The 25,706-nt window shown below is 38.4% G+C and overlaps 1 protein-coding gene across 1 annotated transcript in view; it reads left to right on the plus strand.

Annotated features, from left to right (window-relative positions):
• Positions 1–25,706, plus strand: part of LOC128666066 (SITS-binding protein-like) — a 210,167-nt gene that overhangs the window by 88,381 nt on the left and 96,080 nt on the right. Inside the window, exon 2 of the mRNA XM_053720448.1 lies at positions 4,574–4,745. Coding sequence (XP_053576423.1) covers positions 4,574–4,745 — 172 coding nt within the window. The remainder of the gene's footprint in view (positions 1–4,573; positions 4,746–25,706) is intronic.

Genomic DNA, 25,706 nt, shown 5'->3' on the forward strand with positions numbered 1-25,706 from the left:
GATTCTTGGAGCTGTTGCTAGGCCAAATGGAAGAGCAAAAAATTGGTAATGCTTGTCTAGAAAAGAGAATCTCAGGAACTGATAATGTTCTGGATGAATCGGAATATAAAGGTAAGCATCCTGCAAGTCTATTGTAGACATATAATGTCCTTGCTGAACAAAAGGCAGAATAGTCATTATAGTCACCATCTTAAAAGTTGGTACTCTTACATAACGATTCAAAATTTTCAGATCCAGAACTGGTCTGAATGAATTTTCTTTCTTTGGGACAATGAATAGATTTGAATAAAACCCCAGACCTTGTTCCTGAAAAGGAACCGGCATGATTACCCCTGAAACCTCCAGGTCTGAAATACACTTCAGGAAAGCCTGAGCTTTTACTTGATTTACTGGAATGCGTGAGAGAAAAAAATCTTTTCACAGGAGGTCTTACTCTGAATCCTATTCGGTACCCCTGAGAGACAATGCTCTGAATCCATTGATTTTGGACAGAATTTGCCCAAACATCCTTGAAAAACCTTAATCTGCCCCCTACTAGCTGAGCTGGAATGAGGGCCGCACCTTCATGCGGACTTAGGGGCTGACTTTGGTTTCTTAAAAGGCTTGGATTTATTCCAATTTGAGGAAGGCTTCCAATTGGAAACAGTTTCCTTGGGGGAAGGATTAGGTTTTTGTTCCTTATTTTGACGAAAGGAACAAAAATGATTAGAAGCCTTAGATTTACCCTTAGGTTTTTTATGCTGAGGCAAAAAAACTCCCTCCCCCCCAGTAACAGTTGAAATAATAGAATCCAACTGAGAACCAAATAAATTATTAGCTTGGAAAGAAAGAGATAGTAATCTAGACTTAGATGTCATATCAGCATTCCAAGATTTAAGCCACAAAGCTCTTCTAGCTAAAATAGCTAAAGACATGGATCTAACATCAATTTTGATAATATCAAAAATTGCATCACAAATAAAATGATTAGCATGTTGTAGTAAACGAACAATGCTATATAAGTCAGAATCCAATTCTTGTTGCGCTAAATTCTCCAACCAAAAAGTTGAAGCATCTGCAACATCAGCCAAAGAAATTGCAGGCCTAAGAAGATGACCTGAATGTAAATAGGCTTTCCTTAGATAAGATTCAAGCTTCCTATCTAAGGGATCTTTAAAGGAAGTACTATCTTCCATAGGAATAGTGGTTCGTTTAGCAAGAGTAGAAATAGCCCCATCAACTTTGGGGATCTTTTCCCAAAACTCTATTGAAATTGCTGGTAAAGAATACAATTTTTTAAACCTTGCAGAAGGATTAAAAGGAGTACCCGGCTTATACCATTCCTTAGAAATTATATCAGAAATAGCATCAGGAATAGGAAAAACCTCTGGAGTAACCACAGGAGGTTTAAAAACAGAATTTAAACGTTTACTGGTTTTAATATCAAGAGGACTAGCTTCCTCAATATCCAAAGTAATTAACACTTCTTTTAACAAAACACGCATATACACCATTTTAAATAAATAAGTAGATCTGTCAGTGTCAATATCTGATGAAGGATCTTCTGAATCGGATAGATCCTCATCAGAGATGGATAATTCATTATGTTGTCGGTCATTTGAAATTTCATCAACCTTATGAGAAGTTTTAAAAGACCTCTTACGCTTATTAGAAGTCAGAAATGCAGACAAAGCCTTCTGAATAGAATCAGTAAAAAATTCTTTAAAATTCATAGGTATATCATGTACATTAGAAGTTGAAGGAACAGCAACTGGCAATGTACTATTACTGATGGACACACTATCTACATGTAAAAGTTTATCATGGCAACTAATACAAATGACATTAGGAGATATAATCTCCACAATTTTACAACAAATGCACTTAGCTTTGGTAGAACCGATATCAGGCAGCAAAGTTCCAACAGATACTTCTGAGGCAGGATCAGATTGAGACATCTTGCAGAATGTAAAAGAAAAAACAACATATAAAGCAAAATTATCAATTTCCTTATATGACAGTTACAGGAATGGGAAAAAATGCAAATAGCATAGCCCTCTGACATAGAAAAAGGCAAGAGGCAAACAGCAATAGGGCAAATAAATAATGAAAAAAGTTTGGCGCACAACGTAACTTAAACATTTTTTGGCGCAGAAAAATGTCCAGAAATGACACACTTGCGTCACTAACGACGCAACCCTGTGTGAAACCTCTGCGTCAATTACGACGCCAGAAATGACGAACTTGCGTCAACGGACGTGCCTTTCGCACCAAAAAATTCTGGCGCCAAGAATGACGCAATAAAGTGTAGCATTTGGCGCACCCGCGAGCCTAAGTCAGCCCGCAATTTGAAGCAAAGTAGTCAATTGAAAAAAAAACTAAACCCCAGGTAAGAAAAAATATTTCTTAATATTAACTTCCCCAAATATGAAACTGACAATCTGCAAAAGGAAATGCATGAACCTGACTCATGGCAAATATAAGTACATATACGGTATTTAGAACTTTATATAAATGCATAAAGTGCCAAAACCATAGCTGAGGTGTCTTAAGTAATAAAAACATACTTACCCAAAGACACCCATCCACATATAGCAGATAGCCAAACCAGTACTGAAACAGTTATCAGGAAAGGTAATGGTATATGAGAGTAAATCGTCGATCTGAAAAGGGAGGTAGGAGATAAATCTCTATGACCGATAACAGAGAACCTATGAAAAAGACCCCTGTTGGGAAAATCATTGCAATCAATAGGTGATACTCTCCACGTCCCTCTGACATTTGCTGTACTCTGAGAGGAATCGGGCTTCAAAATGCTGAGAAGCGCATATAAACGTAGAAATCTTAGCACAAACTTACTTCACCACCTCCATAGGAGGCAAAGTTTGTAAAACTGAATTGTGGGTGTGGTGAGGGGTGTATTTATAGGCATTTTGAGGTTTGGGAAACTTTGCCCCTCCTGGTAGGATTTTATATCCCATACGTCACTAGCTCATGGACTCTTGCCAATTACATGAAAGAAAGAAGCTATTTTAAGGGACTATTCATTTTTTATGTTGTAAAATAGGCCGACAAGTGTAATGTGTGAGTGACAGGTGTAAACTAGCAGAGCAAAATATAATAAAGGTTTTGGGGTCAATTTACTAATGTGTGAGCGGACATGATACGATATTGTGGATCATGTCCGACAGACATCGCTGAATGCCGACAGCATACGCTGTCGGCATTTACCATTGCACCAGCAATTCTTGTGAACTGCTGGTGCAATACCAACCCTGCAGATTTGCGGCCAACGGCCGCTATCAGGGGTTGTCAATCAACCCGATCGTATCCGATCAGGTTGATTTCTGTCCACCGCCTCAGAGCAGGCGGACAGGTTATGGAGCAGCAGCCTTTAGAAACACATGGGGCATCAAGCTAGATACATTGACCCCTTTATATAAATTACCTTTTATTTTTATTATTTTTTTTGCTTCTATAGACTGTGCTGCAGCTTGGACAGCAATTTCGCATTAAAGGGACACTGAACCCAAATTTTTTTCTTTTGTGATTCAGATAGAGCATGCGATTTTAAGCAACTTTCTAATTTACTCCTATTATCAATTTTTCTTCATTCTCTTGCTACCTTTATTTGAAAAAGAAGGCATCTAAGTTAAGGAGCCAGCCAAGCTTTTTTTGGTTCAGGACTCTGGACAACACTTGTTTATTGGTGGGTGAATTTATCCACCAATCAGCAAGAACAACCCAGGTTGTTCACCAAAAATGGGCCGGCATCTAAACTTACATTCTTGCTTTTCAAATAAAGATACCAAGAGAAGGAAGAACATTTGATAATAGGAGTAAATTAGAAAGTTGCTTAAAATTGCTGCTCTTTCTGAAACACAAAAATTTGGGTTCAGTGTCCCTTTAAGGATTTTCCTGCACTGTTATTGACAATGTCTAGTGTCCCATCATGGTGTGTTCATTATCAGATGTATGTATGTGTGTCTGTGTATGTATATGTATATACTGTATGTATGGATTGTATATGTGTGTGTGTGTATATATATATATATATGCTGTGTGTATATATATATATATATATATATATATATATGTATATATGTATATTTATATGTAGAACACCTTACCAAAAAGAGTTTGTGTTAAAATTGGGATCTTAGTCAAACAAAAGCATGTTCATTTGTTTAAAAAAATCAGATTCGGAATGTTAGTGATATTTTAGATGGAATTTAATTAGTTGTAATAAAATTTAGCTATAACTTACTTTTTAATATAGATATAAAATTCAAATACCCTGCAAACTGTTGTCCAATCAGTGCTCGAGCTACAATAAAAGTGCCATATGGGAAGACTGTTGATTGGACAACCATTTAAACCTTTAGCTCACAGAAAAACTGGTTATTTAACGTGTGCCCGTAAACGTGCAGATTTGCCCCTTTACGGGCACACATTAAATTAGCGCTTCACTTGTTATCTAGCCCTATATTATTATTATTATTATTATACTATATTCACTATCTGCTAAATGCAACATTTATGACCTTAGGTCTATAACTATTTTAGTACTGTTAACAAGTTTTTTGTTTTCCAGGATTGCTTTTCAATGACAAACATATCATGGTACGGAGGAGCAAGTCTCAGTGCTCAACACTGGCCCATTAATAATGTGAATATGGCTCTACAGCCGTTTGTGATCAGCAACCTGAAATATAGTCCGAAGCGCTTTGGATCCGTTTTGGAGAGATATTTTCTGGGATCAACTGGTAAGGAAAGTAAACATTTTGGATATGTTACAATATTCCTTGATAGTAATGCACATTGGGCCAGAATATAAGTGGAGCACTAACGTTTGAGCGCAAGCGAAAAGGGGTTTATCGTGTATGTTTGTGCTCGTCAGATTAACCGCTGGTATTATAAATTGAAAATAAATGCGATCGCTTGAGCGCAATCATGATTTACACTAGAATGATTACCGTGTCATCAGAGCTCTGGTTAACTGTTTCGTGAAACTAAAAAGTCACAAAACACATTAAAAATGCATCACAAAGTACAGATACACTCAAAATAGTACCATCTAATAAAGAGTATATAAAAAAATATTGCACACAAAAGTTTTAAAGGCTCAAAGATATGAGGTCTCAGGTGTTACAAAAAAAAAAGAAGGCATATATATATATATATATATATATATATATAGTGAGTTCCTCTGCTCTTTTCTTAAACGTCTCCTCATCTGAGCAGTTTCTTTTAACTCGCAAAAATTATCTGATAGGTAAATCTTTTATAGTGCTAGGGGCATGGGCACTTGAAGAATGAAGAACGCCGTTCGTCGCCGTCTCTTTTCTTTATATATCTGTATATCTGTATAGAATTCACATAGTACTCATCAGGGCGCTACACTTGCATATTTATATTCACGTCCTCTTACACTTACCGATGCTTTACAGCATTGGGTAAGTCTTCAATCACAATATCTTTTACCTAGGAGAATTTCTCCAGATACACACCTACTGTACACTTGCTGCCTTCACATAACTATCTCTATTCATAAGAAACATTAAATATATTGTTTTTCTATAATAGGTACAGTGATCTCACATTATATTTCACTTATTTCGCACAAATTTGAGATAGTTTTTCTTTTTCACACTGCCTCACTTTATCACTATAAATAACTTTCCACTGTGTACACCTTATTTATTGGTATAATGATTATATCATTAATAGTTATATAATTAGTAAGGTTTATCTTGTTAAGTTGTCCAAAACCCAATTAAAAACTATAGAATGACAAGAAATGTACACTCATACAAATAAACAGATTGATGATGGCATAATATCAGCCATCCATTTAAGAAAAGATTTTTTCGAAAGTCACCATTATATCCTCTATTAAAAGATTGTATACCATATGCTAAAATTCATTGATTAATTATTTTAAGCATCAATTAAATGTACAAATAAGATTCAACATAATATAACCAAAGATATTTATTAATTGCCAACTTTTATTATCCTCTTACTTAAGAGTACAATATATATATCAATGCTGCCATTCAAAAGGTCTAATCATGTATAGCCCCTGAAATATCAGCATCCTCAAATATGTAGCGCATTTAAGGGTCCAATGAGATGCAGGAATTGGGAATAATAGCCAGGATGCTGAAGATACAGTTCAGTTCAACTTTTTATCATGACATCATAATCGCGGATCTTGCGAGATTTCACATACAATAAATCCCGTTGAGGCCGGTGCGCCTCACCCTTTTGAGAAAGCCGAACAGGCGAAACATGTCAAGTGCGGGAGGGAGAGTAATCTGGCTTTTTTATTTGTTTTAAAAGTTCTCAGACCTCACTGTGTTAATTATAATTATATACTATAACCGTTTAGCTATCTTTTTTTTTTTTTTTTTTTTTTAAAAGGGATACTGAACCCAAATTTTTTTTTTCGTGATTCGGATAGAGCATGCAATTTTAAGCAACTTTCTAATTTACTCCTATTATCAAATTTTCTTCATTCTCTTGGTATCTTTATTTGAAATGCAAGAATGTAAGTTTAGATGCCGGCCCATTTTTTGTGAACAACCTGGGTTATTCTTGCTGATTGTTGGATAAATTCATCCACCAATAAACAAGTGCTGTCCAGAGTCCTGAACCAAAAAAAAGCTTAGATGCCTTCTTTTTCAAATAAAGATAGCAAGAGAACAAAGAAAACTTGATAATAGGAGTAAATTAGAAAGTTGCTTAAAATTGCTGCTCTATCTGAATCACGAAAGAAAAAGTTTGGGTTCAGTATCCCTTTAATTTCTTTCTTTATATTCCAATTCATGATAATTTTCAAGGAAGAAGAGCAAAGAAAACGCAAAATCAATTGTCATACATTGCAAATATCACAATATTTCTCTTATATAACTCCACTTGTCAAAATAATCAAACCAAAATCTATGCCATTCAAAGAGCTCTCAAATCTAATATTGCAAAAGACCATTTACTCTTTGTATATGAATTGGGAGTTTTCATACCTACTTAAAGTAACCATTAACATAGATACAACAAGACGAAAAAAAAGGGGTGAGGTACTTCCCTCTCCCACCTCCCCCTCTCTTCCCTCTGCTCCCCCCCCCCGTCTATGGATCCAGAAATTTGTTGTCTGCTATGGCAAGCTCGAGAAACATAGTGCCCCTGAAAGGTGTAATTAGCTGTAATTGTATCTCTTTAGGGTAGCTTATGATTACACTCTTCCATTTATAAAACAAAATCGTTTAATTTGAGTTTCTGACTTTATTGAGTTATCTATTTGCTCCATAATTATCTGTTTTTTGAGTTTCAGGTGGAATTCTATCAGATTAGGTGCTTTATTCGATTTCCAATATTTTAGAATCATTAGTCTGCCTACCGTAATTATAGCATTAAATTGGTGGGCGTTTTTTAAATGTTTTTCTTTTTGGCCATCTAATAAGAAAAATACATGATTATCTGTTATTTGTATATAATTTTGGTTAATTTTGTTTGCCCAATAGATGATTTTGAACCAAAATTTCTTTATTTTAGGGCAACTCCAAAAACAATGGTATACGTCCGCTTCTGGTGCCTTACATTTATGACAGTGAGATCCTGACTTATCCCATCAAGATTTGATTTTTGGTGTAATATATATTATATTTAAAAGTTTAGTGTGCGATTCTCTCCAGGAAGAGGAGAGTGTTGTAATGTCTACTAATTTAAAGCTTTTATGAATAATATCTGGTGCAACCTGCCATGCCTGTGCAATTTTTTGCACCTTTAGTTGTCCAAAAAAACTCATAATTATTTTATATAACAGTGAAATAGAGTATTTACCTGCTCTGAAGACATTGAGTACTGGTTTTAAGGTACGCCATGTATCCTCCTCTACACCATCATAGGCAAATACCTGAATAAAATGTCGGACCTGTAAGAAAGCGAAAAATTCTCTGTTTACTATCCTGAATTCCTGTTTTAAATCCGCAAATGCCTTACATCTCCATGACTGCTTAGCTATCTTACCGTTACCTAATGCTCTATGCTTGGAACAAGTATCTGGAGTATTGCTAACATTTGACAACACAATCATATAGCAGCTCACTGCGGTATGGATCTATACTGCATTAGCAGCATTGCAGGCTGTGATTAAGATCTGGAGATTCAAACGCCTAGATTTAGAGTTCTGCGTTAGCCGTCAAAACCAGCGTTAGAGCTCCTAACGCTGGTTTTGGCCGCCCGCTGGTATTTAGAGTCAGTCAGGAAAGGGTCTAACGCTCACTTTCCAGCCGCAACTTTTCCATACCGCAGATCCCCCTACGCCATTTGCGTATCCTATCTTTTCAATGGGATCTTTCTAACGCTGGTATTTAGAGTCTTGGCTGAAGTGAGCGTTAGAAATCTAACTACAAGACTCCAGCCACAGCAAAAAGCCAGGAGTTAAGAGATTTCTGGGCTAACGCCGGTTCATAAAGCTCTTAACTACTGTGCTCTAAAGTACACTAACACCCATAAACTACCTATGTACCCCTAAACCGAGGTCCCCCCACATCGCCTCCACTCTATTAAATTTTTTTAACCCCTAATCTGCCGACAGCACACCGCCACAACCTACGTTATCCCTATGTACCCCTAATCTGCTGCCCCTAACACCGCCGACCCCTATATTATATTTATTAATCCCTAATCTGCCGCCCCCAACGTCGCCGCCACCTACCTACAATTATTAACCCCTAATCTGCCGACCGGACCTCACCGCTACTATAATAAAGTTATTAACCCCTAATCCGCCTCACTCCTGCATCAATAACCCTATAATAAATAGTATTAACCCCTAATCTGCCCTCCCTAACATCACTGACACCTAACTTCAAGTATTAACCCCTAATCTGCAGACCGGACCTCACCGCTACTCTAATAGATTTATTAACCCCTAAAGCTAAGTCTAACCCTAACACTAACACCCCCCTAAGTTAAATATAATTTTTATCTAACGAAATAAATTATTTCTTATTAAATAAATTATTCCTATTTAAAGCTAAATACTTACCTGTAAAATAAACCTTAATATAGCTACAATATAAATTATAATTATATTGTAGCTATTTTAGGATTTATATTTATTTTACAGGCAACTTTTTATTTATTTTAACCAGGTACAATAGCTATTAAATAGTTAATAACTATTTAATAGCTACCTAGTTAAAATAATTACAAAATTACCTGTAAAATAAATCCTAACCTAAGTTACAATTAAACCTAACACTACACTATCAATAAATTAAGTAAATAAAATACCTACAATTATCTACAATTAAACCTAACACTACACTATCAATAAATTAATTACATACAAATACCTACAAATAAATACAATTAAATAAACTAACTAAAGTACAAAAAATAAAAAAGAACTAAGTTACAAAAAATAAAAAAATAATTTACAAACATTATAAAAATATTACAACAATTTTAACCTAATTACACCTACTCTAAGCCCCCTAATAAAATAACAAAGCCCCCCAAAATAAAAAATGCCCTACCCTATTCTAAAATAAAAATTGAAAAGCTCTTTTACCTTACCAGCCCTTAAAAGGGCCTTTTGCGGGGCATGTCCCAAAGAATTCTGTTCTTTTGCCTGTAAAAAAAAAACATACAATACCCCCCCCAACATTACAACCCACCACCCACATACCCCTAATCTAACCCAAACCCCCCTTAAATAAACCTAACACTAAGCCCCTGAAGATCTCCCTACCTTATCTTCACCACGCCGGGTATCACGATCCGTCCAGAAGAGGCTCCGAAATCTTCATCCAAGCCCAAGCGGGGGCTGAAGAGGTCCATCATCGGGCTGAAGAGGTCCATCATCGGGCTGAAGAGGTCAATCATCGGGCTGAAGAGGTCCATCATCGGGCTGAAGAGGTCCATCATCCGGCTGAAGTCTTGATCCAAGCGGGGGCTGAAGAGATCCATCATCCGGCTGAAGTCTTCTATCAAGCGGCATCTTCAATCTTCTTTCTTCCGGATCCATCTTCATCCCGCCGACGCGGAACATCCATCCTGGCCGACGACTTCCCGACGAATGATGGTTCCTTTAAATGACGTCATCCAAGATGGCGTCCCTCGAATTCCGATTGGCTGATAGGATTCTATCAGCCAATCAGAATTAAGGTAGGAAAATTCTGATTAGCCAATAGAATGCAAGCTCAATCTGATTGGCTGATTGGATCAGCCAATCGGATTGCACTTGAATCTGATTGGCTGATTCCATCAGCCAATCAGAATCTTCCTATCTTAATTCCGATTGGCTGATAGAATCCTATGAGCCAATCGGAATTCGAGGGACGCCATCTTGGATGACGTCATTTAAAGGAACCGTCATTCGTCGGGAAGTCGTCGGCCAGGATGGATGTTCCGCGTCAGTGGGATGAAGATGGATCCGGAAGAAAGAAGATTGAAGATGCCGCTTGATAGAAGACTTCAGCCGGATGATGGATCTCTTCAGCCCCCGCTTGGATCAAGACTTCAGCTGGATGATGGACCTCTTCAGCCCGATGATGGACCTCTTCAGCCGGATGATGGACCTCTTTAGCCCGATGATGGACCTCTTCAGTCCGATGATGGACCTCTTCAGTCCCCGCTTGGGCTTGGATGAAGATTTCGGAGCCTCTTCTGGACGGATCAGTGATACCCGGCGTGGTGAAGACAAGGTAGGGAGATCTTCAGGGGCTTAGTGTTAGGTTTATTTAAGGGGGGTTTGGGTTAGATTAGGGGTATGTGGGTGATGGGTTGTAATGTTAAGGGGGTATTGTATGTTTTTTTTTACAGGCTAAAGAGCAGAATTCGTTGTGGCATGCCCCGCAAAAGGCCCTTTTAAGGGCTGGTAAGGTAAAAGAGCTTTTCAATTTTTATTTTAGAATAGGGTAGGGCATTTTTTTATTTTGGGGGGCTTTGTTATTTTATTAGGGGGCTTAGAGTAGGTGTAATTAGCTTAAAATTGTTGTAATATTTTTATAATGTTTGTAAATTATTTTTTTATTTTTTGTAACTTAGTTCTTTTTCTATTTTTTGTACTTTAGTTAGTTTATTTAATTGTATTTATTTGTAGGTATTTGTATGTAATTAATTTATTGATAGTGTAGTGTTAGGTTTAATTGTAGATAATTGTAGGTATTTTATTTAATTAATTTATTGATAGTGTAGTGTTAGGTTTAATTGTAACTTAGGTTAGGATTTATTTTACAGGTAATTTTGTAATTATTTTAACTAGGTAGCTATTAAATAGTTATTAACTATTTAATAGCTATTGTACCTGGTTAAAATAAATACAAAGTTACCTGTAAAATAAATATAAATCCTAAAATAGCTACAATATAATTATAATTTATATTGTAGCTATATTAGGGTTTATTTTACAGGTAAGTATGTAGCTTTAAAAAGGAATAATTTATTTAACCCCTTAATGACAACTGACGTACCAGGTACGTCATGCAAAAACTAACAGTTAATGACAATGGACGTACCTGGTACGTCAGTTGTCTAACAGAGTGCTGGAAGCGATCACAAATGCTTCCAGCAGCTCTGAGGGTATTGCAGTGATGCCTCGATATGGAGGCATCCTGCAATACCACTTTACAAGCCTCCGATGCAGATCGAGCCACTTGGTGGCCCTTTCCGCACCGGTAGCGATGGTGCCAGTGTCCGCCGGTGTGAGGGTGCGTGTGCGTGCATGAGGGGTGAGTGTGCATGTGAACATGCAAGGGCGCGTGCACGGGGCGCGCATGCACATGCGTGTGCGCGTGCACGCGCGCGCATTAGCCACACTGACACCAATGAATGAGGGCAGAAAGGGATTAAAAGGTAAAAAATTTTTTTTAAATATAAAAGGATCTGGGAGGGGGAGGGGGTGGGGGTATTGTGGGGGGGCTGCTACACTACAGAAATAGTTTTTAAGTTAAAAATAAAATAAAAAATACTTTTTGGGGGATTTTTGGGGCCAAACTGGGTACTGGCAGACAGCTGCCAGTACCCAAGATGGCGGTAATTAGGTAGGGGAGAGGGTTAGAGAGCTGGAGGGGGGATCAGGGAGGTTGGGGCTAAGGCAGGGGTCCATCACAACTAAAATATTTTATTATTTTTATTTAAAAAAAAAAAAAAAAACTTTCTGCCAGTACTTAAGATGGCGGGAACAATTGTGGGGTGGGGAAGGGAAGAGAGCTGTTTGGGAGGGATCAGGGGGTGGGATGTGTCAGGTGGGAGGCTGATCTCTAAAATTAACCCTGCAAGCTCCCTACAAGCTACCTAATTTAACCCCTTCACTGCTGGGCATAATTAACGTGTGGTGCGCAGCAGCATTTAGCGGCCTTCTAATTACCAAAAAGCAACGCCAAAGCCATATAAGTCTGCTATTTCTGAACAAAGGGGATCCCAGAGAAGCTTTTACAACAATTTCTGCCATAATAGCACAAGCTGTTTGTAAATAATTTCAGTGAGAAACCTAAAATTGTGAAAAAGTTTTTTTTTTTATTTGCGCGCATTTGGCGGTGAAATGGTGGCATAAAATATACCAAAATGGGCCTAGATCAATACTTGGGGTTGTCTACTACACTACACTAAAGCTAAAATTAACCCTACAAGCTCCCTAATTAACCCCTTCACTCCTGGGCATAAAACACGTGTGGTGCGCAGCGGCATTTAGCGGCCTTCTAATTACCAAAAAGCAACCCCAAAGCCATATAAGTCTGCTATTTCTGAAAAAAGGGGATCCCAGAGAAGCATTTACAACCATTTGTGCCATAATTGCAGAAGCTGTTTGTAAATAATTTCAGTGGGAAACCTAAAGTTAGTGACAAATTTTGTGAAAAAGTTAACTTTTTTTTTTTTTTTGATCGCATTTGGCGGTGAGATGGTGGCATGAAATATACCAAAATGGGCCTAGATCAATACTTTGGGATGTCTCTAAATTTAGCGGTTAGTTACTAGTTTTATTGTGTTTGACTAAGTTGCTACCTGATATGTAGCAGTCTGACATTGTTGCAGTTGACACCGAACCCACCGAACCCAAATTTTTTATTTCGTGATTCAGATAGAGCATGAAATTTTAAGCAAATTTCTAATTTACTTCTATTATCAAATTTTCTTAATTCTCTTGGTATCTTTATTTTAAATGCAAGAATGTAAGTTTAGATGCCGGCCCATTTTTGCTGAACAACCTGTGTTGTTCTTGCTGATTGGTGGATAAATTCATCCACCAATAAAAAAGTGCTGTCCAGGGTTCTCAACTAATAAAAAAGCTTAGATGCCTTCTTTTGCAAATAAATATAGCAAGAGAACGAAGAAAAATTGATAATTGAGTCAATTAGAAAGTTGCTTAAAATGGCATGATCTATCTGAATCACAAAAGAAAAAAATTGGGTTCGGTGTCCCTTTAACCCCATAACGACCAACAACGTATGGGGTACGTCCTGCAAAAAAAATGCAGTTAACGACCAAGGACGTACCCCGTACGTCATTGGTGTTTGAAAGCTGTGGAAACGATCCTGATCGCTTCCAGCCGCTTTCATGTTATTGCAGTGATGCCTCAATATTGAGGCATCCTGCAATAACTGTTTTTAGCCATCCGATGCAGAGAGAGCCACTCTGTGGCCCTCTCTGCATTGGCCATCGATGGCCGTTATCGTTGGTGGGTGGGAGGTCATCCAGGGAGGCGGATGGGCGGTCATCGGTGGAGGAGGGGGGAAGGATCTTGTGTGGGTGCGCGCGTGCGGGGTCGTGCACGGGGGCGCGCATGCACGTGAGATCCCTACAAACAGCATCAATATGCTGTAGATCTTAGGGTGGGAGAAAGGACTGGGGAGGGTGGGATTTTAAAATTAAGGGATCTTGGAGAGGGTGGGGCTTTGGATGATGAGGGGGGCAGCTACACTACAGAAATAAAGCAAATCTTTAATAAAATAAAAATTAAAAATACATTCTTATTTCAAACTAGGTACTGGCAGACAGCTGCCAGTACCCAATATGGCGCACAATAAGGCAGAGGGGGGGTTAAAGAGCTGTTTGGGGGGGGTCAGGGAGGTTGGGGGCTTTCTTTTTTTAAACCCAAACCCCCCCAAAAAACTTATTTTAGTACTGGCAGACTTTCTGCCAGTACTTAAGATGGCAGGACAATTGTGGGGTGGGGGAGGGAAGAGAGCTGTTTGGGAGGGATCAGGAGGTGGGATGTGTCAGGTGGGAGGCTGATCTCTACACTAAAGCTAAAATTAAACCTGCAAGCTCCCTACAAGCTACCTAATTAACCCCTTCACTGCTAGACATAATATACGTGTGATGCGCAGCGGCATTTAGCAGCCTTCTAATTAGCAAAAAGCAATGTCAAAGCCATATATGTCTGCTATTTCTGAACAAAGGGGATCCCAGAGAAGCATTTACAACCATTTGTGCCATAATTGCAGAAGCTGTTTGTAAATAATTTCAGTGAGAAACCTAAAGTTTGTGAAAAAAAATAGTGAAAAAGTGAAAAAAAATTTTTATTTGATCGCATTTGGCGGTGAAATGGTGGCATGAAATATACCAAAATGGGCCTAGATCAATACTTTGGGATGTCTTCTAACAAAAAATATATACATGTCAAGGGATATTCAGGTATTCCTGACAGATATCAGGGTTCCAATGTAACTAGCGCTAATTTTGAAAAAAAGTGGTTTGGAAATAGCGAAGTGCTACTTGTATTTATTGCCCCATAAATTGCAAAAAAAGCAAAGAACGTGTAAACATTGGGTATTTCTAAACTCAGGACAAAATTTAGAAACTATTTAGCATGGGTGTTTTTTGGTGATTGTAGATGTGTAACATATTTTGGGGGTCAAAGTTAGAAAAAGTGTGTTTTTTTCCATTTGTTCCTCATATTTTATTATTTTTTTTTAGTAAATTATAAGACATGATGAAAAAAATGGTATCTTTAGAAAGTCCATTTAATGGCGAGAAAAACGGTATATAATATGTGTGGGTACAGTAAATGAGTAAGAGGAAAATTACAGCTAAACACAAACACTGCAGAAATGTAAAAATAGCCATTGTCATTAAGGGTAAGAAAATTGAAAAATGGTCCGGTCATTAAGGGGTTAATAAGAGTTAATTTATTTCGTTAGATAAAAATTATATTTAATTTAGGGGGGTGTTAGTGTTAGGGTTAGACTTAGCTTTAGGAATAATACATTTATTAGAGTAGCAGCGAGGTCCGGTCGGCAGATTAGGGGTTAATACTTGAAGTTAGGTGTCAGTGATGTTAGGGAGGGCAGATTAGGGGTTAATACTATTTATTATAGGGTTACTGAGGCGGGAGTGAGGCGGATTAGGGGTTAATAACTTTTTTATAGTAGCGGTGAGGTCCGGTCGGCAGATTAGGGGTTAATAATTGTAGGTAGGTGGTGGCGACGTTGGGGGTGGCAGATTAGGGGTTAATAAATATAATATAGGGGTCGGCAGTGTTAGGGGCAGCAGATTAGGGGTAGATAGGGATAATGTAGGTTGCGGCGGTGTACGGAGCGGCAGATTAGGGGTTAATAATAATATGCAGGGGTCAGCGATAGCGGGGGTGGCAGATTAGGGGTTAATAAGTGTAAGATTAGTGGTGTTTAGACTCGGGGTTCATGTTAGGGTGTTAGGTGCAGACTTAGGAAGTGATTCCCCATAGAAAACAATGGGGCTGCGTTAGGAGCTGAACGCTGCTTTTTTGCAGGTGTTAGGTTTTTTTTCAGCTCAAACGGCCCCATTGTTTCCTATGGGGGAATCGTGCACGAGCACGTTTTTGAAGCTGGCCGCGTCCGTAAGCACCGATGGTATTTAGAGTTGCAGTGGCGGTAAATTATGCTCTACTCTCCCTTTTTGGAGCCTACCGCAGCCCTTCTGTGAACTCTAAATACCAGCGGTATTTAAAAGGTGCGGGGGGAAAAAAGCATGCGTAGCTAACGCACCCCTTTGGCCGCAGAACTCTAAATCTAGCGGTTAGTTACTTATCATGTTGCTAGTTTTATTGTGTTTGACTAAGTTGCTACCTGATATGTAGCAGTCTGACATTGTTGCAGTTGACACCGAACCCAAATTTTTTATTTCGTGATTCAGATAGAGCATGAAATTTTAAGCAAATTTCTAATTTACTTCTATTATCAAATTTTCTTAATTCTCTTGGTATCTTTATTTTAAATGCAAGAATGTAAGTTTAGATGCCGGCCCATTTTTGCTGAACAACCTGTGTTGTTCTTGCTGATTGGTGGATAAATTCATCCACCAATAAAAAAGTGCTGTCCAGGGTTCTCAACTAATAAAAAAGCTTAGATGCCTTCTTTTGCAAATAAATATAGCAAGAGAACGAAGAAAAATTGATAATTGAGTCAATTAGAAAGTTGCTTAAAATGGCATGATCTATCTGAATCACAAAAGAAAAAAATTGGGTTCGGTGTCCCTTTAACCCCATAACGACCAACAACGTATGGGGTACGTCCTGCAAAAAAAATGCAGTTAACGACCAAGGACGTACCCCGTACGTCATTGGTGTTTGAAAGCGGTGGAAACGATCCTGATCGCTTCCAGCCGCTTTCATGTTATTGCAGTGATGCCTCAATATTGAGGCATCCTGCAATAACTGTTTTTAGCCATCCGATGCAGAGAGAGCCACTCTGTGGCCCTCTCTGCATTGGCCATCGATGGCCGTTATCGTTGGTGGGTGGGAGGTCATCCAGGGAGGCGGATGGGCGGTCATCGGTGGAGGAGGGGGGAAGGATCTTGTGTGGGTGCGCGTGTGCGGGGTCGTGCACGGGGGCGCGCATGCACGTGAGATCCCTACAAACAGCATCAATATGCTGTAGATCTTAGGGTGGGAGAAAGGACTGGGGAGGGTGGGATTTTAAAATTAAGGGATCTGGGAGAGGGTGGGGCTTTGGATGATGAGGGGGGCAGCTACACTACAGAAATAAAGCAAATCTTTAATAAAATAAAAATTAAAAATACATTCTTATTTCAAACTAGGTACTGGCAGACAGCTGCCAGTACCCAATATGGCGCACAATAAGGCAGAGGGGGGGGTTAAAGAGCTGTTTGGGGGGGGTCAGGGAGGTTGGGGGCTTTCTTTTTTTAAACCCAAACCCCCCCAAAAAACTTATTTTAGTACTGGCAGACTTTCTGCCAGTACTTAAGATGGCAGGACAATTGTGGGGTGGGGGAGGGAAGAGAGCTGTTTGGGAGGGATCAGGAGGTGGGATGTGTCAGGTGGGAGGCTGATCTCTACACTAAAGCTAAAATTAAACCTGCAAGCTCCCTACAAGCTACCTAATTAACCCCTTCACTGCTAGACATAATATACGTGTGATGCGCAGCGGCATTTAGCAGCCTTCTAATTAGCAAAAAGCAATGTCAAAGCCATATATGTCTGCTATTTCTGAACAAAGGGGATCCCAGAGAAGCATTTACAACCATTTGTGCCATAATTGCACAAGCTGTTTGTAAATAATTTCAGTGAGAAACCTAAAGTTTGTGAAAAAAATAGTGAAAAAGTGAACATTTTTTTTTATTTGATCGCATTTGGCGGTGAAATGGTGGCATGAAATATACCAAAATGGGCCTAGATCAATACTTTGGGATGTCTTCTAAAAAAATATATATACATGTCAAGGGATATTCAGGGATTCCTGACAGATATCAGTGTCCCAATATAACTAGCGCTAATTTTGAAAAAAAGTGGTTTGGAAATAGCAAAGTGCTACTTGTACTTATTGCCCTATAACTTGCAAAAAAAGCAAAGGACATATAAACATTGGGTATTTATAAACTCTGGACAAAATTTAGAAACTATTTAGCATGGGTGTTTTTTGGTGGTTGTAGATGTGTAACAAATTTTGGGGGTCAAATTTGAAAAAAAAAAATCTTTTTCCATTTTTTCCTCATATTTTATAATTTTTTTTATAGTAAATTATACGATATGATGAAAATAATTGTATCTTTAGAAAGTCCATTTAATGGCGAGAAAAACGTATATAATATGTGTGGGTACAGTAAATGAGTAAGAGGAAAATTACAGCTAAACACAATCACAGCAGAAATGTAAAAATAGCCTTGGTTCCCAAACGGTCAACAAATGGAAAAGTGCTCTGGTCACTAAGGGGTTAATCACTTTCACTAGCAACATAGTATAATTAACTGTTTCTCCTCTGCTTAGCAGTTTCTAATATATACTGTAGCTGAATTTGTGGACGCTAGAAATTGATCCTAAATAAAGGGTCTCTGTTCTTCCAGTCATTTAGCAATCACATACCCTAAGCAATACATTATATAATCCTGACATGTCTTTAGTTAAAGGATAGCACCGGTATTTACCATAATTATTCAAATAATTGCTATATCTTGCGATTAATGATAAACAGTGTGCGCCTAATATTGCATGGACTTTACACCTGTAGTAGCATTAGTTGTTTCTCTATAATTTAGCTGACCTTTTATCTTAGGACAGCGGTTATTTTTGTCATACCTCAGGTTAAATGGTCTTTGACAGATGTTTTTAAATTATTACCCCTAATTTTAAGCAAATTTATAAAGATGTTATATTTTAATTAAAGTTTGTGAAAATGTTACACCAAACACTACATATACACTACATTACTTCCAACTAGATGGAATAAAGAGAGTGCTACAAGTGTATTCTTTTGCAATTAGGGGACTCTTTACCAGCAACTGTTTCTGTAAATATCTTTATTTAATACACAGCACCTCACAGCAATATATTTATATACAAATTATAATATTTAAACCCCATATATAATAGCTTTGATTATTATTCCATAAGGTGGTGCCATTGGTTTTGTTTGTCCATATATATTATATATATAAGTGCAATTCTGAGCCCTTTGCAGTTAAGTAGATGAAAACATATTGATGCAATATTCATACTTAAAGGGACACTGAACCCAGTTTTTTTCTTTTCTTTCGTGATTCCGATAGAGCGTGCAATTTTAAGCAACTTTCTAATATACTCCTATTATCAATTTTTATTTGTTCTCTTGCTATCTTTATTTGAAAAGAAGACATCTAAGCAGTCAGCCAAATTTTGGTTTAGACACTGGATGGCACTTGTTTATTGGTGGGTTAATTTATCCACCAATCAGCAAGAACAACCCAGGTTGTTCACCAAAAATGGACCGGCACCTAAACTTACATTCTTGCTTTTCAAATAAAGATACCAAGAGAATGAAGAAAATGTGACAATAGGAGTAAATTAGAAAGTTGCTTAAAATTGCATGCTCTATCTGAATCACAAGAGAAAAAAATTGGGTTCAGTGTCCCTTTAATAAAGGTTTTAACAATGTATTTACTGTAAATATATGACATTCCAATGTTCTACACACAGCAGAATATGTTTTAAGTATTTATAAATAGATATTCCTATATATCTGTATGTATCTATACCTATATATAATCATCTATTTATATAGGTACAGTATATAGGTATATATTGTACCAAACAACCATCATATATATGTAGAAATATGCATTTATGAATAACTAAAACATATTCCTGTATGTAAAGAACATTGAAACGTGAAATATTCATATTTTAATGTCAGGTTAGCGCACTTGAGACTATGCGATCGAGTTGCACAAAAAAGAGTTGTTTTTTTCCCCCCCAGTTTTTTTGCTCTATTGACTTCTATGGGGGAATATGTGAACGCACATGCAATGTTCTAAGTTTGGCTTTTTTGCGCTTATCGGGTTAGTGCGCAAGTGAAAATAGTTTACTTTCAACTCATAATACGAGTGCGACCCAACGAGCGCAAAAAGACTAACTTCTATGGCAGTTAACGCTCTAGCGGGAGCATTAATTAGCACTCCACATATGTTTTATGCTTGGAAACAATTGCTAAAAAATATGACTTTAACCCCTTAAGGACCAAGGCCATTTTTCATTTTCTTTCCCTTAAAGACCAGGGCTATTTTTACAGTTCTGCGGTGTTTGTGTTTAGCTGTAATTTTCCACTTACTCATTTACTGTACCCACACATATTATATACCGTTTTTCTCGCCATTAAATGGACTTTCTAAAGATATCATTATTTTCATCATATCTTATAATTTACTATAAAAAAAATATAAAATATGAGAAAAAAATGGAAAAAAACACACTTTTTCTAACTTTGACCCCCAAAATCTGTTACACATCTACAACCAGCAAAAAAACACCCATGCTAAATAGTTTCTAAATTTTGTCCTGAATTTAGAAATACCCAATGTTTACATGTTCTTTGCTTTTTTTGCAAGTTATAGGGCCATAAATACAAGTAGCACTTTGCTATTTCCAAACCATTTTTTTTTCAAAATTAGCGCTAGTTACATTAGAACACTGATATCTTTCAGGAATCACTGAATATCCATTGACATGTAAATATTTTGTTTTAGTAGACATCCCAAAGTATTGATCTAGGCCAATTTTGGTATATTTCATGCCACCATTTCACCGCCAAATGCGATCAAATACAAAAAATAGTTCACTTTTTCACAAATTTTTTCACATACTTTCGGTTTCTCACTGAAATTATTTACAAACAGCTTGTGCAATTATGGCATAAATGGTTGTAAATTTTTCTCTGGGATCCCCTTTGTTCAGAAATAGCAGACATATATGGCTTTGGCGTTGCTTTTTGGTAATTAGAAGGCCGCTAAATGCCACTGTGCACCACACATGTATTATGCTAAGCAGTGAAGGTGTTAATTAGGGAGCATGTAGGGAGCTTTTTGGGGTAATTTTAGCTTTAGTGTAGTGTAGTAGACAACCCCAAGTATTGATCTAGGCCCATTTTGGTATATTTCATGCCACCATTTCACCGCCAAAAGCGATCAAATTAAAAAAAAACTTTAAATTTTTAAAATTTTAGGTTTCTCACTGAAATCATTTACAAACAGCTTGTGCAATTATGGCACAAATGGTTGTAAATGCTTCTCTGGGATCCCCTTTGTTCAGAAATAGCAGACATATATGGCTTTGGGGTTGCTTTTTGGTACTTAGAAGGCCGCTAGATGCCGCTGCGCATCACACGTGTATTATGGCTAGCAGTGAAGGGGTTAATTAGGTAGCTTGTAGGGTGCTTGCAGGGTTAATTTTAGCTTTAGTGTAGAGCTCAGCCTCCCACCTGAAACATAAGACCACCTGATCCCTCCCAAACAGCTCTCTTCCCTCCCCCACCCCACAATTGTCCCCGCCATCTTAAGTACTGGCAGCAACTCTGCCAGTACTAAAATAAAAGGTATATTTAGGCTTTTGGGGGGGGGGTTTAAGCATATATACATATGCTGCTGTGTAGAACCCCCCCTTAGCCCCCAACCTGACTGATCCCCCACCAAACAGCTCTCTAACCCTCCCCCTCTGCCTTAATGGGCGCCATCTTTGGTACTGGCAGCTGTCTGCCAGTACCCACTTTAGAATAAAATTGTTGCTTTTTTTAATTTTATTTCCACTTTTCTGTAGTGTAGCTCCCCCCCACCAAAGACCAACCCCTCACCCCCTCCTAGATACCTACGATTGTTTTATTTTCCAAAATTAAATTATACCTTTCTCATAACTTTATGAGACAATCTTTTCTGTAGTGTAGCGGCTCCCGCCCGCTCCCGTCCCGTGCACGCGCCCGTGCGCGCCCCCATTGGTTCCGCCCCCGATCCCGCCCCCCTCTACATTACCCGGCGTATCGATGGCCTCCCACCCACCAACGCTACCGGCCACCGATGTCCTGTGCAGAGAGGGCCACAGAGTGGCTCTCTCTGCATCGGATGGGGTAAAATGTTATTGCAGTGATGCCTCGATATCGAGGCATCACAGCAATAACCGGAAAGCGGCTGGAAGCGATCAGGATCGCTTCCAGCCGCTTTCAACCCCAACGTCGTACAGGGTACGTCGCTGGTCTTTAAAGACCAGGTTGTGTGCGACGTACCCTGTACGACGCGTGTCGTTAAGGGGTTAAAGAAACATTCTCATGTAATATTTTCATATAGAGAAGTATAATGGAACTATTAAAACACTTGCCTTTTTCTTAGATTATTGTAGAAGTAACATTTTTATCCTGTTAAATGGTTGTTATCCTATAATATTTTACATTCATTGCTTATGCGCGCAAAACCCGACAGGAGTACACTAATTCTTCATGTGCGCTAACTTGACATAAGCTATATCAAAGGGGGGAAGACTTCCGGTGGACGAGCACCGAGTATGGCGTTGTGAAGAAGAGCTCCTGAAATCCTTCACCAAATTCAACCACCATACCAGCCCTCAAAGCGTCCTTTATTGTGTAAAACAAAGCTCCGGTGTTGTTTTTGAGAGATATAACATCTCTTATCTCACGGCGGAATAATATAACGATCCTAACGAATACTGATGCTACATCGCCACATGGGAAACATCTGAGGTGGGTGGCTCCGACCTCTCCATGGAAAGTACCGGACACCACGAGTGATCGGCCAAATAGTGCTAACCTGAATTACCACGGTGGGGGCGAGTTTTATTGTGTACACAATACCCTATAAGTCAGACAAAGGCCTAGCTAGAATTGCTTCATCAAGAACTTGTGTAGCTCTCTCTCCACAACAAAAGTTTCACCGGCCTTACTTTATTGCCTGGGATAATGGAATAACCCACCTATATGAGTATTACTCCTAAAACTGCACTAAATAGAGCAGTCAGCCTGTGTTGAAGTAGGTCCATACTCCACTATAACCATCACTCCACTCTGCTTGCGGATTAACATAATGCATCACTGGCTGATGTACTGCTATATATGAAACAGCTGTTACCTCTATTAAGCTGTCTTGGCTTGTGGTTTACAGTAGGACGTAAAAGAGATTAACTTTTAACCAGACAAAGAAAATTTGAAGGGGCACATTATGTGCAAAATCAAGGTACCACCATGGGCGCAAAATTCGCCCCATCATATGCAAACTTATATTTAACTTATTTTGAATTTGAAAAAATCTTTCATGAATTCAATCCATATAAATCTAATGTGAAATTTTACCAGGGCTACTGGTAGTTTATTAGATTAGGGGGTGTTTTTATTTTGGGGGGGCTTTTTATTTTCATAGACCTAGATTTGGAGTTTGGCGGTAGCCGTGAAAACCAGCGTTAGAGGCTCCTAACGCTGGTTTTAGGCTACCGCCGGTATTTAGAGTCACTCAAAATAGGGTCTAACGCTCACTTTTCAGCCGCGACTTTTCCATACCGCAGATCCCCTTACGTCAATTGCGTATCCTATCTTTTCAATGGGATCTTCCTAACTCCGGTATTTAGAGTCGTTTCTGAAGTGAGCGTTAGACATCTAACGACAAAACTCCAGCCGCAGGAAAAAAGTCAGTAGTTAAGAGCTTTCTGGGCTAACGCCGGTTCATAAAGCTCTTAACTACTGTACTCTAAAGTACACTAACACCCATAAACTACCTATGTACCCCTAAACCGAGGTCCCCCCACATCGCCGCCACTCAATGACATTTTTTTAACCCCTAATCTGCCGACCGCCACCTACGTTATACTTATGTACCCCTAATCTGCTGCCCCTAACACCGCCGACCCCTGTATTATATTTATTAACCCCTAATCTGCCCCCCACAACGTCGCCGCCAGCTACCTACACTTATTAACCCCTAATCTGCCGTCCGCATGCCGCCGCCAGCTACATTATCCCTATGTACCCCTAATCTGCTGCCCCTAACACCGCCGACCCCTGTATTATATTTATTAACCCCTAATCTGCCCCCCACAACGTCTCCGCCAGCTACCTACACTTATTAACCCCTAATCTGCCGAGCGGACCTGAGCGCTACTATAATAAAGTTATTAACCCCTAATCCGCCTCACTAACCCTATAATAAATAGTATTAACCCCTAATCTGCCCTCCCTAACATCGCCGACACCTAACTTCAATTATTAACCCCTAATCTGCCGACCGGAGCTCACCGCTATTCTAATAAATGTATTAACCCCTAAAGCTAAGTCTAACCCTAACACTAACACCCCCCTAGGTTAAATATAATTTAAATCTAACTAAATAAATTAACTCTTATTAAATAAATTATTCCTATTTAAAGCTAAATACTTACCTGTAAAATAAATCCTAATATAGCTACAATATAAATAATATTTATATTATAGCTATTTTAGGATTTATATTTATTTTACAGGTAACTTTGTATTTATTGCCTTAATGACCGGACCATTTTTCAATTTTCTTACCCTTAATGACAATGGCTATTTTTACATTTCTGCAGTGTTTGTGTTTAGCTGTAATTTTCCTCTTACTCATTTACTGTACCCACACATATTATATACCGTTTTTCTCGCCATTAAATGGACTTTCTAAAGATACCATTATTTTCATCATATCTTATAATTTACTATAAAGAAAAATATAAAATATGAGGAAAAAATTGAAAAAAACACACTTTTTCTAAAATATAAAATATGAGGAAAAAATTGAAAAAAACACACTTTTTCTAACTTTGACCCCCAAAATCTGTTACACATCTACAACCACCAAAATACACCCATTCTAAATAGTTTCTAAATTTTGTCCCGAGTTTAGAAATACCCAATGTTTACATGTTCTTTGCTTTTTTTGCAAGTTATAGGGCCATAAATACAAGTAGCACTTTGCTATTTCCAAACCACTTTTTTTCAAAATTAGCGCTAGTTACATTGGAACACTGATATCTTTCAGGAATCCCAAAATATACATTGACATGCATATATTTATATTTAGAAGACATCCCAAAGCATTGATCTAGGCCCATTTTGGTATATTTCATGCCACCATTTCACCGCCAAATACGATCAAATAAAAAAAAAAACTAAAATTTTTCACAATTTTAGGTTTCTCACTGAAATGATTTACAAACAGCTTGTGCAATTATGGCACAAATGGTTGTAAATGCTTCTCTGGGATCCCCTTTGTTCAGAAATAGCAGACATATATGGCTTTGGTGTTGCTTTTTGTTAATAATAAGGCCGTTAAATACTGCTGCGCACCACACTTGTAATATGCCCAGCAGTTAAGGGGTTAATTAGGTAGCTTGTAGGGTTAATTTTTAGCTTTAGTGTAGAGATCAGCCTCCCACCTGACACATCCCACCTCCTGACCCCCCCCCCCTGACCCCCCTCAAACAGCTCTCTTCCCTCCCCCACCTCACAATTGTCACCGCCATCTTAAGTACTGGCAGAAAGTCTGCCAGTACTGAAATAAAAATATTTTTAATTTTTTTATTTTATTTTTTCATACAGTCTGCAGTGATGGATCCCCCCTTACCCCACAACCTCCCTGATCCCCCCCATACATCTCTCTAACCCTCCCCCTCTATCTATTTGCCGCCATCTTGGGTACTTGCAGCTGTCTGCCAGTACCCAATTTGCCCCCCAAAATATTTTTTTTTTACTTTTTTTATATGCAGTATTTATTTTCTGTAGTGTAGCTGGCCCCTCTAAATAATATACATCCCTCCCCCTCCCAGATCCCTTACTAAAGAAAGGAGATCCCCTGCATCTACATTGATGCTTTTTTTTTTGAAGTTGCAAGCATATTTTGCGTGCGCGCACACGCGCGCACACGCGCGCGCACCCGGCCGCAAATGCAATCCCAGCGCAAACTGCCAACAATGTGAGTCCGATTGGGGAATAACACAAATAAGGTACATAGTGCCAAAAGCT

Source organism: Bombina bombina, chromosome 7, assembly GCF_027579735.1.
Source record: "Bombina bombina isolate aBomBom1 chromosome 7, aBomBom1.pri, whole genome shotgun sequence".
Lineage (NCBI taxonomy): Eukaryota > Metazoa > Chordata > Amphibia > Anura > Bombinatoridae > Bombina > Bombina bombina.